Source organism: Eumetopias jubatus, unplaced genomic scaffold (assembly GCF_037043125.1).
Source record: "Eumetopias jubatus isolate StellerSeaLion01/CBP00866 unplaced genomic scaffold, mEumJub1_p1.0 scaffold_4, whole genome shotgun sequence".
In the NCBI taxonomy this organism is placed as follows: Eukaryota; Metazoa; Chordata; class Mammalia; order Carnivora; family Otariidae; genus Eumetopias; species Eumetopias jubatus.
Window position 1 is genome coordinate 78632898 of NW_028274810.1, and position 17522 is coordinate 78650419.

General features: G+C 53.4%; 1 protein-coding gene across 1 annotated transcript in view; it reads left to right on the forward strand.

Moving 5' to 3' along the window:
• The first annotated feature begins 377 nt into the window (after window positions 1–377).
• The window catches only part of GRIK3 (glutamate ionotropic receptor kainate type subunit 3), a 213568-nt gene continuing 196423 nt past the window's right edge, over window positions 378–17522 (forward strand). Inside the window, exon 1 of the mRNA XM_028113913.1 lies at window positions 378–492. Coding sequence (XP_027969714.1) covers window positions 378–492 — 115 coding nt within the window. The remainder of the gene's footprint in view (window positions 493–17522) is intronic.

The window sequence follows — 17522 nt, forward strand, 5'->3', positions numbered from 1 at the left end:
CGATAGCATTGGCGGCGGCTGGAGGAGGAGCGGCCGGAGAAGCGTGCAGCCCGCCCGCCAGCGCCCGGCAGCCAGGGCAGGTGGGAGCCCGCGCGGGAGCCTAGCCGACGCTAGCCGGAGCGGAGTCCGAGCGGAGCCCCGGAGCCTCGCTCGCGGGCGGCCCGTGGGCGGCAGCCGGGCGGGGCGGGCGCCGGCGGGGCGGCCCCCCAGTAAGATGTGCGCGGCGCCGCGGGGCGCCCCCCACTCACAGCGGCGCTTGGGAGCCGGGCAGCTGGGCCAGGCGGCGCCTCGGGGGCTGCTGCGCGCCCGCGCCTAGAGCTGCCGCCCCAGGGAGCCCGCCACGGCCGCGCCCCGGGCACGCTCGGCGGCGCCCAACGATGACCGCTCCCTGGCGGCGCCTCCGGAGTCTGGTTTGGGAATACTGGGCCGGGCTCCTCGTGTGCGCCTTCTGGATCCCGGACTCGCGCGGGATGCCTCACGTCATCCGGATCGGTAAGGGCTCCCCGGAGCCGGGGGTCTCTGTGCGCCCCGGGCGGGGGCGGGAATGGGGGGGGAATGAACGCGATCCCCAGAGATTTTCCCGACCTCTCCGGGCTGCCGGGGCCGGGTGACCACCGGGACCTCGTCCCGGTGAGGACAAAGTTCCAAAGCCGGGGTCACGAGGCCTTACTTAGTGGGGAGGAGGCGGCCGGGCCGCGGCGGGCGAGGGGCCCTTGGCGCGCTCGAGAGAGGCCAGATCTGGCTGAGAGTAGCGAAGCGTTCCAGCCCCAACCCGAGTGGCGGGCGCATTTCCCGGCTACTGCCAGCATGACCGGCCTCAGACCGAGTTCTGGACCCGGCTTCTACCCGGAGCGGGAACCCTGGGGAAGACGCCAACTTCTCTCCCCTCCTGGCTCCCGGCAGGCCCCTCGGCCCCATCGGGGGCACGGCTCCAGCGGCCGCGGCGGGGACGCGGGCGACGGCTTCGCAGGACGGGGGCATTGGGTCTCCTCTCCCGGCGGCCGCCCACGGCCTCGGGGGGGCCCCATGCGGCCGGGCGGCTTAGGGCAGAAGAGGGGCAGCCCCCCGCCGGTCGCTCCTGCGGTCGCCCGCGGCTGGGGGGAAGGGAGCGACCGAGCCTGCCCACGGCGGCGGGGAAGGCGGCGGGAGCGATCCGAGCGGCTTTTAAAGTTAGCCGAAATCCCTCCGCAGCTGGCGGCGTCTGGCGGGGCTGCGCGCGGCTTTCTGGGGCTTCCGCGTCTCCGCTCTCTTCTCTCACTCCGGGCTTTTAACTTTGTTGTGGTCGCCCCAGGCGCCTTGTGGGCAGCACTCTGGGCAGTGCGGGGGCTCTCCGGGTGTGAGGTCCGCGCCCGGCCAGGGCTGGGTCCGGCCTGGCCACGCGGGAGCCTCGGCCACGCAGGGCCTGCGCCTGCTGACAAGCCGGAGACCTGGGCCGCCTGGGTTCTTGAGGCGCCACCACCAGCATCTGGCACCAGGCGGGCAGAGCTCTGCTGAGCCAGGGCCACCTTCCTCCTTTGTGGCACTTCCCCAGGAGCGGGCGCGGACTGCTAGAGGCGTGATGGGGTACAGGGAACCGAGATCGGGCTTGGTTTCCGTACTTGAGGTTTTCCTAGGAGGCGGTTTGGAAGCTGGGGGTGGGGGGTCTGTCTTCGTGGCTCGCTCTTGGTTCCCACAATCTCTTGAACTTAATATCTATCGGGATGGGGGTAGAGCGCAGTCCCAAGCACTGCCCACGCTGGGGTCTTTCAATCCATTCCGGGACCCTCGCAGACTCAAACCCAACCCGGAGGCAGAGGAGTCCAGGCTCGGGTCTCTGGGGACATCTCTCACGGTCGGGCTTAACCCTCTGCAGCCAGGGCTGTTCTTGGCAAGCCAAAAAACCAAATCAAAACAAAACAAAAAAAACCACAAAACGTCTTCTATCTCAGCTCTTTTGCCTGCCCCAGCTCCCAGTTTGGTCACCATTCCAGGGGCAGGTTGTCCCTTAGTAGTGCGCCAGCACTCCCTTTATTCCATCCTTCCTTTAGGGTGCCCTTGGGAGAAAGAAGGGGAGACCCAAAGGTGCTGTGTGTCCATCCCACGCATTGCAGGTTCCTCTTGCGTGGTTCTTCCCTCTGCAGGGGGTGGGGGGAAGCTGGGTATGCTCTAGCCCTGCCTCAGGGATGGAGGTCTTTGGGGGCCCAGGAAGTCAGGAGCAGATGAGGACAGGCCCAGAAGGATGAGCCAAAGAGGGGCAGGATGATGTATCCTTACCTGCCCCCTCTTACTGTGAAATTGACTTGCACTGGGGGCTCTTCACTGCTCTGAGGGGAAGCCTCAGCCTGTCTGCCCTTTCTTGGGTTCAGCTTGTAATAATGCAATTAAGAATGGCAAAGCCCTCCTCTCTTCTAATCTTCTTCGTATTAAGCCCCAGGATTAATTAGCGTGTCAGCCCAAGCCATTTATATCTGAGAGCCCTGCCCCATTTGATTCCCAGCCCGAGGACTGGGGTGCTGCGCGGATGCCAAACGTGACCGCCGGAGCTGTGCTAGCTTGGACCGAGGATGGGAAGGCTCTGAAGCCTCCGGGCTTCTCTGGAGCTTCCTGGGGAGCTGAATTTCCATCGTTCTGAGCCCAGGCTGAAGCCTTAGCTGGAGCCAGGGAAGCACAGTGGACATGGTGCGCGCGTGCGTACACACACACACACGCACACAAAATCCTATGCCGAAACCCAAACACACTGCCTTGGCTGGGTCTGACACTCTCTCCCTTTTCTGATCCACCCGTAGGAGTCCAGGGCTCTGGCTGGGGCTGCAGGAATTGAGGTCCTGGAAATTGGGCTCCGGAGTGTGCTGGGTGCTTCTGGTTCCCCAGACGGGTGCCTGAGCCCGCTGTGCCTGGAGCCGAGTCCTCCAGCAGGCAGGCATCCCCAAGCACCAGCCTGGGAGAGGGTTTTCCTGAGGGTGTCTGAGGGGCTCTCTGGGCCGGGGAGCAGCATACCCGCCCCTCTCTTTGTGTCTTTTTTGGGGACTGAAATTTCCTCTTAGACAAGGAGATGGATAGCTCAGCAGTGTGACAGAGTGTTCAAACAATCCATCTTGAATAGATGAATTGCTTTGCTCTGTCTTTTTGTAATTGTGTCTATCAGAGGGAGAGGTCAAGGCATTGATTGCTTGGATGGTTTGCAAGTAACAAAGGAGAGCGAGGGAGAGAGCGAGGGAGAGAGAGTAATTGGATTGTAGTCTGCGGGAAAAAATGATCATTGATTATTTTATATGAATATATGGAAGATGTATCTGTGTATGATTATCAAGTGTTGCTCATTGAAGGTTTTCAAGGCATATTGTTTGGCGTTTTATTATTACTGTTATCATCGTTATTGTTGAGATGGATTCTGGTCTTAACTCATGGAAAGCAGTTTACTGCATGGGTCCTCTCAGTCAGATGGGCTTCATTGACCTCACGGGGGAACCTGAATTTCCTGGTTATGTGACCTAGAAGCTGAAGTGGAGGGGCCCTAGGCTGGGAGTTAGGAGGCCTGGGTTTTCTGCTCTGTCTTCTGCCCGTTTACTGAGCCATTTTGGTCAAATCACACTGTCCCCCCAACCTCGAGCCTCAGTTTCCCCATCTGTAACCCTTTGGGTTGGCTGTGACAGTGTGGGATCTTCTGTGGCTTCGAAGTACCTGTGAGTGGAGACTGATGGGGACTGCCCTGTCCGTGACATTGTACGTTTCATGGTTCCCTGAGGCTCCCTCCTGTTACATGCATACTGTAGGATCGAGGGCCAGCTTGGAACTTGAAAAGGGAACCAGACAGTGGTGGCAGCAGCTGGGGAGCTCTAGTGGAGGTGATGATCTCTAGCCAGCCAGGGGGAGGTTCAGAGCCAAATGACTGCGGAGACATAAAGCAGGTGTATGTGGTGGGGGTGGGGGTGGCAGGGAAGGGCTGATTCAGTCTGGGACTCTCCGAGTATCCACAGATGGAGCAGAACAGATGAGCCCTCGGCCCCGAGCCTGGGCTGGGGGGCCCAGTGGGCATGCGCAGCAGTCTGTCCCTGGGGAATGAGATCCCCTCCCCCAGAGGTCTCCCAGCCAGCCCCGTCCGTCCACATCTCCTGTGATCGGTTCACCCAAATGGTCCTGAACATTCATCTCCTGAGTTTGGGAGCCTCATGTAAAACAATGAGGAATTTCTTACCGTGACTGGTGATGCGCTGAGACATTTCCGCCTTGTGGGAGCAGACAGGAGCTGAATGAAGATCAATAGGGTTTCCCCCCCTGGAAGTAAATAGCTTCAGACAAGACCTGGGAGTGGCCCGAGGGGCCTTGGAAAGCATTAACTTGAGGAATTTCAGCCTCCACTTTCTAGCCCAGCCGCTCCTGTCAACCCGAGCTTCCCTCCTCCTCAAAGCTGGAGTTTAATTTCTTCTTGATGCTTGCCTCGCACTGCGCTAAACAGTCTTTCGACATCGGGATGATCTGGGGTTTTTAGAGGTGGCTTATGCAGGGTGAGCCAGGTATTGTGTCCTGACTGGGCTCTTCCAAGGTCACTTGTATCCCACTGTTGCTGGCATGACAGCTGACTTCAGAAGTCCAGCCCGCTGTGCTATTTTGAAAGGGCTTTGAGGGGCAGCTCTTCATCTCCCACCCCTTCAGGAATGCAAGGCTGCTTAGCTGCTTTTAGGATCCTTTCTGGGGCCTGTGAGCCTCCCCAAGTCCCCCGTGTTCCCACAGGCACTCTGTGTCCCTGCTTTAGGAAACAGAGCCCCCTCAGGGGTTGGGGGGGCGTGGAAGAAAGCAGAGATTCCTTCTAATGTCCCCTGTGGATATTAGGACTCTTCCTCGTCTTGGGGGTGGGCTACAAGGCCATATACAGGGAAGGTGGCAGAGGCTACTTGGGGTGCCCTTTTAGGAGGAGACTCGGTTGTGCTCAGCAGCTGACTTTGTTTCTGATCTGCTGAGGCCATGCTTCCTCCATCCTGTTACAGACAGCTGCCCCTGCCCCCTGTGGCTTCAGCCCGAGCCCCACCTTGTTTGCCCCGGACCCTCCTGAGGGACTGCAGAGAGGCGAGAGCCAATGCTCCGTTTGGCTGGGCAGCAACGGCAGCAGAGAAGAGCCTGGAGCGCTCCAGGCCCTGCCCAGCAACAATGAGGACCAAAGTTCCAGGAGCAGGGTTTGTCCTCCTGATGCTGAGGTGATGGGGCTGGAGCTTTGGGTGGATGGATGGATGGGCCCAGAGGGGCCTGGTGCACACAGAGGTCCGGTCTCATTCGCTGGAATGGCCCTTCTCCCAGGTGCTGATTCCCCAACAGTAGCACCAGGGGGCAGTGTGCCTGTGTTGAGGTATCCGTGTGTGTCTCCTGCCTGGGACCCCACCTGGGTCTGGAGCGACATCAAATCACTGCGCAACAACAGGGACAAAACAAAGGGCCACAGTTTATGGAGCACTACCAGGTGCCAGGTACCGTGAGGTTCCAAACACTGACCAGTCCTGCGGGGGAATAGTAAGTGCTCAATAAAGGCAGCTGCTGCTTCCCCCCACCCCAATCTTATTTAGCCTTTGCCACCCTACAGTCATTGTTTCCATTTTGCAGATGGGGAAACTAAGCTTGGCAAAGTCACTTACTTGCCCAAGATCGCAGGGCCAGAGAGTGGTAGATGCAGGATGGGAACTCCCATCAGCCCGACTCCAGGTCCTGTGTGGTTGACCGTCTGTGTGGTTGGAAGGTGTGACAGCACCGGGTTGCAGAGGCGCTGAGCAGAGCACCCCCAGCCCCATGGTTCTGGGTGCTGCGCGTGGCCTCGTAGGGCTGGGCTCTGTCTGGCCTGGTGTCGGAGAGGGCTCTGTAGGTTCTGAGGCGCTTAACCCTGCCAGTTCTAGTTTGCAGAGTCACACTGTCCTTGCTGATGGGCCTCGGGGCAGATAGGCTTCCTCCAGAGGAAAGGACGGGTGGTCTTTCCCACCCCTCCCACCAACACACATACTTACACAGACTCCATCCCACTTTGTTCGGGCTTCTGGACTCTGCCCAACACTCCAATCCAAGCCTGAAAAAAAGGATGGACTTTCCCTGTGGGATGGCTTGTCTCCCCCCATAGGAATCCCTCTGCTCTGGGGACTCCTGCCTCCGTGTCCCCCCGGGCAGCCACCAGGTGGTCCTCAAAGCCCTCGTCACAGTCTTCAGGAAAGGGCCCCATCCCTGCGTCCCTCCTCACCTCCATCTTCATCTGTCAGTGAGCTGGCAAGAGCAGGTGGTCGGTGAATTGCTCTTTGTTCTTCCTTTTCCCCCTCACCTCCCTTTTCCCTCCCCAATCCCATCCCCTCTCCCTTCCAACATCCTTTCCAGGCTAATAGGTTTTATGGTCATTTGATTTTTAAGCAAGAGTCACATTCCGACCTTCTAGATAGAGCCTGCCTTGCCAGGAATTGAGACCGGTGGACAGTATGAGGGACAGGCCCACAGACGCTGGGCTTTGGAACCCATGCTCTCTCTCAGATGCTCTGGGTCTGGTGTGGGGACCTGGCTGCAGCCCTTCTGCCAGGCTACCTCTACGAGAGCAAAGGCAAATTCTTTTTTTTTTTTTTAATATTTTATTTATTTGACAGAGAGAGACACAGCGAGAGAGGGAACACAAGCAGGGGGAGTGGGAGAGGGAGAAGCAGGCTTCCCGCGGAGCAGGGAGCCTGATGTGGGGCTCAATCCCAGGGCCCTGGGATCACGACCTAAGCTGAAGGCAGCCGCCCAACTGACTGAGCCACCCAGGTGCCCCGAGCAAAGGCAAATTCAAGTTGACCCTTCCTGTTCACCATGTTCCTTCTTCCGGGGGATGCAGGGAGACTGGCCTGATGGTGGCTGCCAGGGACAGAACTGTCCTGGGAACTGCACTGCTGAGAGCCCCTAGAGAGGTGACAGGTTTGGGACAGGCACAATCGGAGGGGTCATGTTATTTTCCAGGGCCTCGGTTTCCCCATCTGTAAAATGGGGATGACTGTCTGACTCACAGAGTCAGAGAGGTAGGGCTTCTTTGCAGAAAAGCTTAAATGCTGTCCAAAGATCAGCATTTCTTATTGCTGGTGTTCGGGGATTGTGACACCAGCACAGGGCCAGGACGAGGGGGAGGTGAGTGAGGCGGCTAGGGGGCAGGATTTAAGCAGGCTCTCCGTGGTGACCCTGTGGGGTGCCTCTGACTGAGAGAGCAGGTGCTTGCTGACATGTTGCATCCCGAAGTGCCTCGTGGGCCTGGACCAACCCCTGTGCTTGCTCATGGAGTCCCTGCTTTCTTCTGCTTCTCTTTGTGCCCCAGAGACAAAATCCTACCCGAGTGGGAGTGGGGACACTGGGGTGAGGCCCAAGGGGTTGGGTTTGAGGACCACAGGTCGTTCTGATTTTGCTTTTGTTAACCTTTGGCCCCATTCTATAGCAGCCGTGGCACAGAGCAACTGGGCCCCACCCCTTGCCTTGTTTTATTTCCCTTGGAGTTATGTACAGGGTCCCCCTGCTTCTAAGTCCAAGCCTGGCACGCCCCTCTCCCCAAAGGTCACTCTGCTACATTACCCCCCTTGCTTCCTTGGACATCTCTGCCTTGTTTACCAGTGCGAACTGATCTTGGCTGGAGTTAGGCTTGTGGCTGTGTCTAGGGTTTTCTCCGGTGCATGCGTGTCCTGCCTCCCCCGTTAGATAAGTAGCTGCCCCAGAGTGTAGAAGGGTGCCTTCCCCACCATCACTACCAGGCGGCAGAATGAGTTGTTTTGGAGTCAGATAATGTATTTTACTGGTTCTAAGATGGACTTCCCGCCTCTATCTTCCCACTTCTCTGAAATCAGTGTGTCTCACATGTTGTTAACTGGAGTTATCTACAGGATCTTTTTCTTTCTTGGCACCTCAAAACATCATGGCGCATATGGGGTTTGGGAAAATATGGTGGATCTGAGTTAGACTCTGAGTCTGCATGTCTGTGCCTTGTGACATTGGGCAAGTCACGTTACCCCGGAGCCTCCGTTTCCTCATCTACAAGGTAGAAATATTACTATTAGGCAGAACCATATGCAGATGTTTTTGACCTGCAAAAATTTCATATGGCTGAAACTTACAGTATCATCTTCACAGCGTTAGTGTGAGGATTAAAGAAGATAAAGTGTATAAAGCTCTTTGCATGGTGCCTGATGTTTAATAAATGTTAGGAGAGAAAGGATCCCCCAAGGGTGGGGGCCGTGTCTTTGCCATCAGTGTTTGAGCTCTGAGGCTCTCTGCTGTTTATTTACCCTTTGCCTTGTACCAGCCCTTGTGCTCAGTACTCCATGCAGCTTAGTACATGGCATTTACCCATTGCCCGCACACCCATGTGCCCCATAGCGGAAATGGTAGGGTCTGGCTGCCTGTGACCGTTATCCACCAAGTTAGGGAGAGAGAGAGGTGCCCTTCAGGATGCTTCTGTGTCTTAGCTCCCAGACTCCTCCTGGCCTGCTATTTATCACATACCTGTAGCCCATGAGGGTGCTGGTTCTTCCCTATATTTGCAGGGTTGAAATGCATTTTGCCTGTGTTCAGAGCCAAGAAGACCCTGGTTGTGGGATGTTCTTTAGGAATTGATCCGGGGAGTCCTGATCTGTCCTTCTTGGATGTGGAGTTGAAGCTTGCTTCTTGGGCAGGCCCGTGCAGCCCAGAGAGGGTCTGTGGCTGGAGGCTGGGCTCCAGGGGATAGACACTCCTGGCTCTGTGGGGAGACGTCAGGTAATGAGGCCACGGCAAGAGCTAGGGAGGAGAGAGTCCCCATGGTGATCATACAGTTCGGAGATAATGAGATGGAGTGAGATCTGGGGGGAGTGACAGCTTCGACTCCAAATCCTTTGGTGCCATGCTGAACGGTGGTTAAGGAAGGCAGGAGAAAAAAGGGAGCAAAAAGGAGCTGAGATGCTAGTTTGTGTGAAGGGGGTTCCAATCCATAGGAGACAATTAAGTCTTGCACTATTAAAGGGACTGATGCAGACAGGCTGATGATGGAAGGGGTTTATAGAGTTCTCAGAACAACTGCAGAGATGAGCTCTTTAAATATGGGAATGAGGGAGACTTGTGCAAAGCTTTCCTGCATCAGCTTTGCAGAACTGAAATATGCTATTCCAAAAAGCCTGCCCAATTGGGTGGAAAAGCAGGAGCAGGGAGCCAAGGACTTCCCAGGGCTTCACGGCATCACATTTCCTGTCTGTGGTGGAGAATCACAGAATCTAGGCTGAAAAGGACCCCAGGGGTCATTCTAGGCCTCTGGTTCTCAAACATCAGCATGCATCAAAATCACCTGGAGTGCTCGTTAAAATCCAGATTGCTGGGCCCCACCTGCAGAGCTTCTGATTCAGTAGGTCTGGGGGGAGGCCTGGAATTTTAATAGGGCCCCAGATAATGTTGATGCTGCTCATCTGGGGCCTACACCTGTGAGGACCACTGTTCTAAGTCACTGCAGGGCCCCGCCTTACAGGTGGATCTCTGGTCTCTATTGAATACCACCTGAGACAGGAAGCTCACTAGTTTGGACCCTGTTTTGTTCCTTACTGCAAATGTTTTGGCTGATTCCAATCTTTGTTGCAAGTTTTCCCCTAAAATTCATCTCCCCACAGTTCTGGAAAGGGCCACAGAGCTTGGATGTTGAGAGTAGAAGTTCTGAGATCCACCTGTCTGAGTTTAAACCCTCTTCCCCCTCCAGTCTCTGACACTTTGGGTAAGTCACTTAACTTCTTGGCCTTAGCTTTCCTCACCTGTCACATGGGGATAGCAAATAGATTTGACCTCATGGGATCGTTGTGAGAATGAATCTGCCTGGCACGAGAGAAGTTGTCCATGCACTTTCACAATCTAGCATCATGGATTAGTTAGCAGGTTCTGGAATCTGCTGGCCTGACTCTGAAGCCTGCCTCCATCATTTCCCATCCATGTGATCTTGGGCAAATTAATCTCTCATAGTAATAATAATAATAATAATAATGATAATGATAGTACCTGCCTCACAGGGCTGTTATAAGGATTAAATAAGTTAATGTTTATAAAGCATTTAGACCACGGCGGTGATAAGCACTCAACAAATGGTGTCCATTACTCTTATGTTACAATCACCATGCCCACTGATTCTGGTCCGGGTTTGCTCCCTGTCCCACCATGCAACCCTATGGAAATGCAAAGGCATTTCTCCAAATTAAATTTTTCCAAATTAAAATGCTCAGTTCTAAAAAAAAAAAAAAAAAAAAAAAGATGCTCAGTTCTTCCCCCAACAAAGATGCTCTGTTCTTCCTGCATGGTGTTGAGAGCTCTCCACAGTGCTGCTTGTGAGTTGCACCCAGTAAGCGCAGCTCCTCAGCTTCCATGTCTCCTTGTATAACCCAGACCACTATCTCTGCCTTCTCAGCAGCCATCTGCTTTGCTGAGTTATGCGGAGCTGGTGGTCTCTTGAGATCACCTGGTCTTTTGCACAGGCATCGCTGCTGATCTATAACTACTCTCATCTTCCCTTTGGCAGTTGATCTCTCAAGCCGAAAAGCAGGACCTGTCATTTATCCTCGGTAAATCCTGTATCATTGAACCTTCAGGCGGTTATTCTCGCTCATTGTTTCTGGACCACCAAATCCTGTTCCTGTCCCTCCATCCTCAGGAGGTAGACGTGAATTTCACTCTCTTCGTCTTCCCACTCCTGGGGTCTGTGGTGGAGAGGTTAAGTGGTTGTGGGCCTACACTATGATGGGGGCTGGAAGCCTCTGTTCTCGATGGTGCAGCTTTTGTGGCTTCCCTTTCTGCGGTCTGGCACGCTTAGTGCCATGTGAGCCTGGGATGAACCCGCCTGCCCTCCCTTCCGCCATCAACACGTTAGTCAGGAAATGACCAGTGTCAGAGTCCGTTGGCTTAATTCAGTGACCTTGGGTCCACTGTCCTATACTTTAACCAACTTCAAAACCCCACTAGCTGACTTAGACTCTGTCCCTCTTTGCCTGACACACACTCTCTGTTCCACTGTACCGAACACCCAAGTCCCCAGGGGCCACTGTGCCTTCCTTCACACCCTGGGCCTCTGCTCTTGCTGTTCTTCCCAGACAACTTCTAGTCATCCTTGAGGTTTCAGCCTTTCTTGATGCCTGCCCACTTTGATGGGCCCTCAAACCCCCCACACTTCCCTTGTCATAGCACTTATGTACAAGCGGGGACTCCAGATGGCTTATTCACCACTTCATCCAGTGCCTCTAGCACAGTGCATGGCACGTAGTAAGGGACTAACAACTATTTGTTGAACAGATGAATGCACTGATGGATACAGTCATTTGAGGAGAAGTTCACCTACCTGCCCTGTAACTCAGCTCCACACCTTTTCCATCTGGTCAGCTGGATTTTGCGAAAGACATTGTTCGAGTCTTCTACCAAGTCTAAGTTCTAGCAAAGTCTGTGGTGTTCTGACACCTTAATTCAGCACCTTCGATGCTAAGACTTTTTCCATGTAGCTAGCTTGGGCAAAACTGGAATATTTAGAGGAGTGGGTCCTTCTTTTCCCCAGGCCTAGATTGGTCTTTACATCCATTGTCTGGTTCATATCATGATGATTCTTCTCGAGAGAGAGACATGAGATGTCTACTTCAAGGAGAAACTGAAGAAGAGCTCCCGACCTCACCTGTCCCTCCTCCCCACCTGCCCCTCAGCATCTCTGCGCCTAACCTCTGGAGCCGAGCCAAGAAAGAGAACTTCTGCCATTCGTCCTTACCAGGCAGGCCACTCTGGACAACTGGCAGACAGGGCTGCTGCTGTTCCACATGCTCTGCGGCGGGTCCTCGGTCGGGCCTCTCTGCTTTCCGCTTTCACCACATCACTTCCTTCTGTTAGGATGTGTAGACAACAGGTCTCCTTGCTGGCTTCGTGTAAAGCAGAGGTGTTGACAGTTGACCTGCAGGTTCAGGCTGTCTTGTCAGCTTGGGCCATTTAACCCTGGGGGCATGTGCATCTTCTGGGTTCTTGGGAGTGTGAGTGTGTACACGTGTATGTGTTTGTGTACTTCGAAGAAATGATGACCACTTGGAGGTTTGCTTCTCTAGCACACACTTCCCAAGGTGGGGCGCAACAGCCATTCTTTATCCCAAAGCCTGATGAGTGACTGTAGTGACTTTCCTTTGGGTCAGTGGGGAGCTGAAGACTTCAGTGGTGCTCCCAATTCCTGGCGGACTGGGCCGATGGGTCTGCCGTATCTGTGTAGCTGAGAGTGAGGTTGGGCCAGGTTCGCAGTGAAGCCCTGGGCTTCCCCTCTTGCGCTCGACAGCACCGAGCTCTCCCCTGAGGCCATGCCCCCTCTTTCTTGCTTCCTTCCCCAAGGAAACAGATGACACATTATGAGCAGAAAGAGCCTGTTGCCTACATGGCCATTTTTCCTGCCCAGTTTAATAGAGGTGACAGCCGTCTATTTTACTTGTCTCATAACATCGAATCAGTAAATAAAATATGGGTGAACTCTCAGGTTTAGCTGAATTATGGCTGGTCCATGGGGACGGAGGGCTCGGGGAGAGCTGAGCAGAGATTGAATCCCTGGCTTGTTGCAAGAGAGACCGAGGCTTGTGTCCACCTCTAGCTCCAGGAAATCTTTCAGTGCTGAAGAAGGCCAGGCAAGGTCATCCTGTTGACAGTCTCTGAGTTCATGGAAGAGCCAGAACACAAGGAGGGGCCCCCAAAATGTTGGAGCTAGAGGAATACAGTACCTCTCTTTCCTCTTTCCTATCACAGATTGGGATATTGAGGACCAAAAGGGGGACACCCCTTGGTGAGCCATAGGAAAATCAGATGAAAACATGGGTCTCTGACCCCCCAGTTTATTAAGAAAACTCCATCCTTGTTCCTATCTCTCTCTCTCTCTCTTTCTCTCTCACACACAACACACACACACATACATTTGAAGCTTTAAATTTGCAGTCTTGAGGTAGACTAAATTTTTCCAGTGCTGAAAAACAGACCTATAAAACATTTTTTCCACATTGAGGGAAAAATACTAAACCAGATTCATGTGTGTTTAGAAAGGCTCATAGATAATTGATATATCCTATGTAATTCCCCAAGAGGCTGGGAGATTAAGGTTCACCCCAACCTCTGTGTTCAGCACCACGGAGAGCAGTCAAGCCCTGGGGTAGTGAGTGGGCGCCATCTGCTCCCTGACTCTTCTAGGAAGGGTGATGTTATTTTATTTTTTTTTAAAGATTTTATTTATTTATTTGACAGAGAGAGACAGTGAGAGAGGGAACACAAGTAGGGGGAGTGGGAGAGGGAGAAGCAGGCTTCCCGCTGAGCAGGGACCCCGATGCGGGGCTCGATCCCAGGACCCTGGGATCCTGGACCTGAGCCGAAGGCAGACGCTTAACGACTGAGCCACCCAGGCGCCCCAGGGGTGATGTTAGTGTAAGGTCTTGCTAAACAGGCGTTCTTTTTCCGAATGCTATTCCTCTAGGACTCTGGTGTTCATAAACTGGACTGAGGTGTTTAGCAGGCACACAGTAGGCTAGTAAGAACGATTATTGTGGTCATTCAAATCAAGTAATTCACAGTAAAAGAAAATGAAGAGAACAGATAGAATTTTCTCCCCCCACCACCACCACCACACACACACACACACAAATTGTTCCTAAGCCTTTGGTGCTTTGTACAGCTCGTCTGCTAGGGAGCAGTAGCAGATGACAAAACGAGTGAACGAACATTCTATTGTCAAAGATCACACCTGATACCAAGCATCTTTGCTCAGCTTGTCAGCATCATCTTTCACATTGCATTTGGTAAGTAGGCTTGTGTTAGGTATTTTTATCCTGCTAAATGTGATTTCTTAAAAGTATTTTGTGTGTTATTATTTCCTGAGTTGTGGAACCCTGCATACCTATAATAGAGCCATATTTTCTGCCAGTAAATAAAATTACTCATCATTCAGGTGATGGGAATTAAATGTGTCACAGCTTCGTGGTTTTCCCCAAAGAACCCCAGCAGTACCAGGTGCTCCACCACCTGGATGTGTCTGAGAAGCCTTGTGATGGGGCTGGATATCGACAAAGGTCTCTCCTAGACAGGAAAGGCATTTGCTGAGTGGCCTCAGCATGCTCAGAGAAAGGAGGACCTTTTGTCTGTCACTGAGGTGCTGGGAGCTGGCTGGAACACCTGGCCTAGAAGCCCAAGGGCAAAGGAGTCTGAGAGTATCTGAATGACAGAGTCAGAGGAATTGGCATGTGCCTTTGAACAAGGAGTGATGTTTAAGTCAACGGGCTCCGAGGAGGCAAGATGGCACCTTCCAGTCATACAGCAGATTGATGTGGATCGGGCAGAGGGAACATGGGCTCTGTGCCTGCAGAGCAGGGCTACTTCAGGGCCCTGGCTTGAGAGATCTCAGTGAGAGGGGATGGGTTTTTCTTTTTTTTTTTGCTCCTTCTGCTTGGATTCACAGAATCAGAAAAATCTGCTTTGGAAATGTGGCTATTTTTATGCTGTTTGTAATTTAGTGTTTATTTCCTGCTGTTTTCACATGGACTCTGGGCTGACTCATTGATTCACCAAATATTTATGGAGCGCCCACTCCGTGGGTTGCGGAGTGCACCAGGAAGGGGGTTGTGGAGGATCTGGAGGCACGGAGCTGCCTCCCTGGACCTGGTGGTAACTCGGTGGCCTCCTGCTAGATCCGTGTAGGTGACCTTCAGTGATGGGCCTCGTTCTTTGAACATGCAGATACATGCAGTGCAGACCAGAGCCCCACACTGAGAGATCTTCCTCACTCTCCTGGGTGCTCTAAGGAGGAGCACTAAGGCTCAGAGAGGGGAAGGAACACGGTAAAAATCACACAGCAGAGCCAGCTGGGAAGCCACATCTGTTCCCTTGCACCTTTCACGTCCGTGCTCCTGCTTGCCTTGCTCCTTCTAAAACGTATCATCCCTTCCATTGTTCTGAGGATTCCTTCACTCCTGAGCTGTCACACCCCATCCTTGCCCCGCCCCCAAGGCTCATTTTGGCCAGTTCCCTGTCTCTTGTCAGAATGGAACCTTCAACTTTTCTAGATGGGGCAGGTTGCGTGTGTAAGTAGGGAGGAAAGGTAAGGGTAGAGGTTAGCATCCCATTTTTGTCTCAAAAGGTTCTGTCTCCTTTGGTGGGAAAGTTTTTCTTTCTGGCTGATTCAGATTCTTCCTGCAGCAATGTAAATCCGTCTCGTCCATGACATGACATGGCCATTTGTGGAGTTTGGGAGGGAACATCTCGATTGGGAGCTAGTAGCTTCGGGGACTTTTTTTTTCCTAGGGCTGTAGCAAAGAAGCTCTCAAACACTGAAGCTGAAATGGCTACACCTGCCCTCACATGGGCTTGGGCAGATTTATAATATTTTCTTTTTTAAAAAATGGGGATTTTTTTTTCACGGAGACAATGATTTATGGAATAATCAATTTCTTTATCTACCTAATACATTGGAGTGATCCGTCAGTGCAGGCATCCATCTCCCCCAGAGGCTGGAGAGGGCCGGCAGACTTTGAGCCTGACTCACCCGGCAGAAGGTGGCTTTTTCTGTGTGCTAGTTTGATCCCAGAGTCTGGATCTGAGGCCTGCAGTAAGGAAGGTCTGGGGCTCCTGCAGCCCCACTCTTTGAGCACAGATGCTAGTGCTTTCTCCTCCTCCGTGTCAGCCCCACCTGGAGAGGAGTAAGGTCCAGCACTCGCCAGCCCCGTAGTACAGGTACAGAGTCCGAGAGGAAGGTCAGAACCCAAAGCTTGGAGATGTGAAGGCAAGGGTTGTCATCTCTTAATCTCTGAAGGCTGTTGTGTAGGAGGGTGAGCAAACATGGTCTTAGAAGTCCCAGCAGAGAGAATTGGAGCCAGTGGGAGGATGGCCCAAGAAGGCAGAATTTGGTTCAACACCAGCCATCTCATAGTTGGGGCTATTTGAAGATTTAAGTAAAATACCTCGGGGGTAGCAAGCTTCCTTTTAGGGGAGGTAATCAAGAACAGATTGGCCAGGGATGTTACCGAGGGGCTCTGGGTTCCTTTCACGGTAAATTCTAGGCATCCCCAGCTGTGCAGCTAGAGAGGCTATAAAAACCCGGGCTTTCTAAGTTGCCTGAAAGGAACATGCCTGCTCTGTTGACACAGACTCCACCAACTCACCAACTCTGAGCTCAGAGTGGTGGTTGTGAGAAGTCGTCTTAAGGGTCAGACTCTTTCTGTCCTGTCTCCTGCAGCAGTTCGTCCCTTGGCAGTGCCCAGGGGTCAGGAAGGAGACTGGTGGCTGCAGCCAGCCCCAGGAAGGACCTGTCAACGTTTTTGAGCAATATAATGCCACATACACTTGGCACGCCTCATGCCATGTCGTTTGCCCGTCTCTCTGCTGTAGGTATGATTACCTTCTTTTGCAGAGGTAGGAACCGATGTCTACAGGACATGGGTGGTCCAAGGTCGTACAGCTGGCCGGGGGCAGGGCTCTGTCCCGTTCACAAGCACACGAGCCACTGTTCCTCAGCGAGCCTTTACTGAGCACATACTATGTGCCAGCCCTGGGCCAGGTGCTGGGACCCTCAGGATGAGCAAGACAGACGTGGTCCTTGCCCTCATGGAGCTTGCAATCTGGCAGGAAAGACAGACATCAGAGAGTCACTACGGGTTCAATGCCTGTTACAGAAGGGAGGCGCAGGCTGCCCAGGGGAACATCGGGAAAGGCTTTCTGGAAGAAGTGACATTTGGGTTGAGACCTGAGGGAGGAGGAAGGCACAGTGATATCAGGATGATGGGGAGGAGGGAGGGATGTGTTCTAGGTAGAGGCGATAGCATGTAAATGCCCAAGGGACAGACAGTTGTGTTAAGTTGAACTGCAGGAAACTGTCAGCTTCGTAGGTCAAACGTGGCCAAATATCAGCAATTTCATGTGTTTCAGAATTACATTTAAAAAACTCAAGGAGGTCTGTGGGGCTCAGTTGTTAAGCATCTGCCTTTGGCTCAGGTCCTGTTCCCAGGGTCCTGGGGTCGAGCCCCGCATCGGGCTCCCTGCTCGGCGGGAAGCCTGCTTCTCCCTCTCCCACTCCCCCTGCTTGTGTTCCCTCTCTCGCTGTCTCTGTCAAATAAATAAAATCTTGAAAAATAAATAAATAAATAAAAATAAAAAACTCAAGGAAGTCCAGTGTGAATAGAGTAAAGGGAGGGGGATGTGGAAAAGTAAGGCCTGAGTAGGGGGCTTCATGTAAAGCTCTGTAAGCCTTGTGAGGAGGCTGGACTTTATCCTAAGGGCATTGGGGAACCATTGAGGACTGTAGGAAGGGAGCAACACAGCCAGATTTGTGTCTTTGAAAAGTCATCCTGGTGGCTGTGTGGTGTGATTACATGGGGGTGAAAGTGGAAGCTGAGGGGCCATCAGGAAGCTGTTTAAGTAGTTCAGGTGAGAAAGGACAGGGAGATGTGTGGGGGCGGATGGAGGGTTGGTTAAGAGACCAGTTGCCCTCAATCCTGGTCCAGGGCTCTCCCGAGAAGCTGCTGTTCCCTTGGCCCCAGGCCTGAGCACTGGAAGTCAGGCCATGGTACATGATTGGA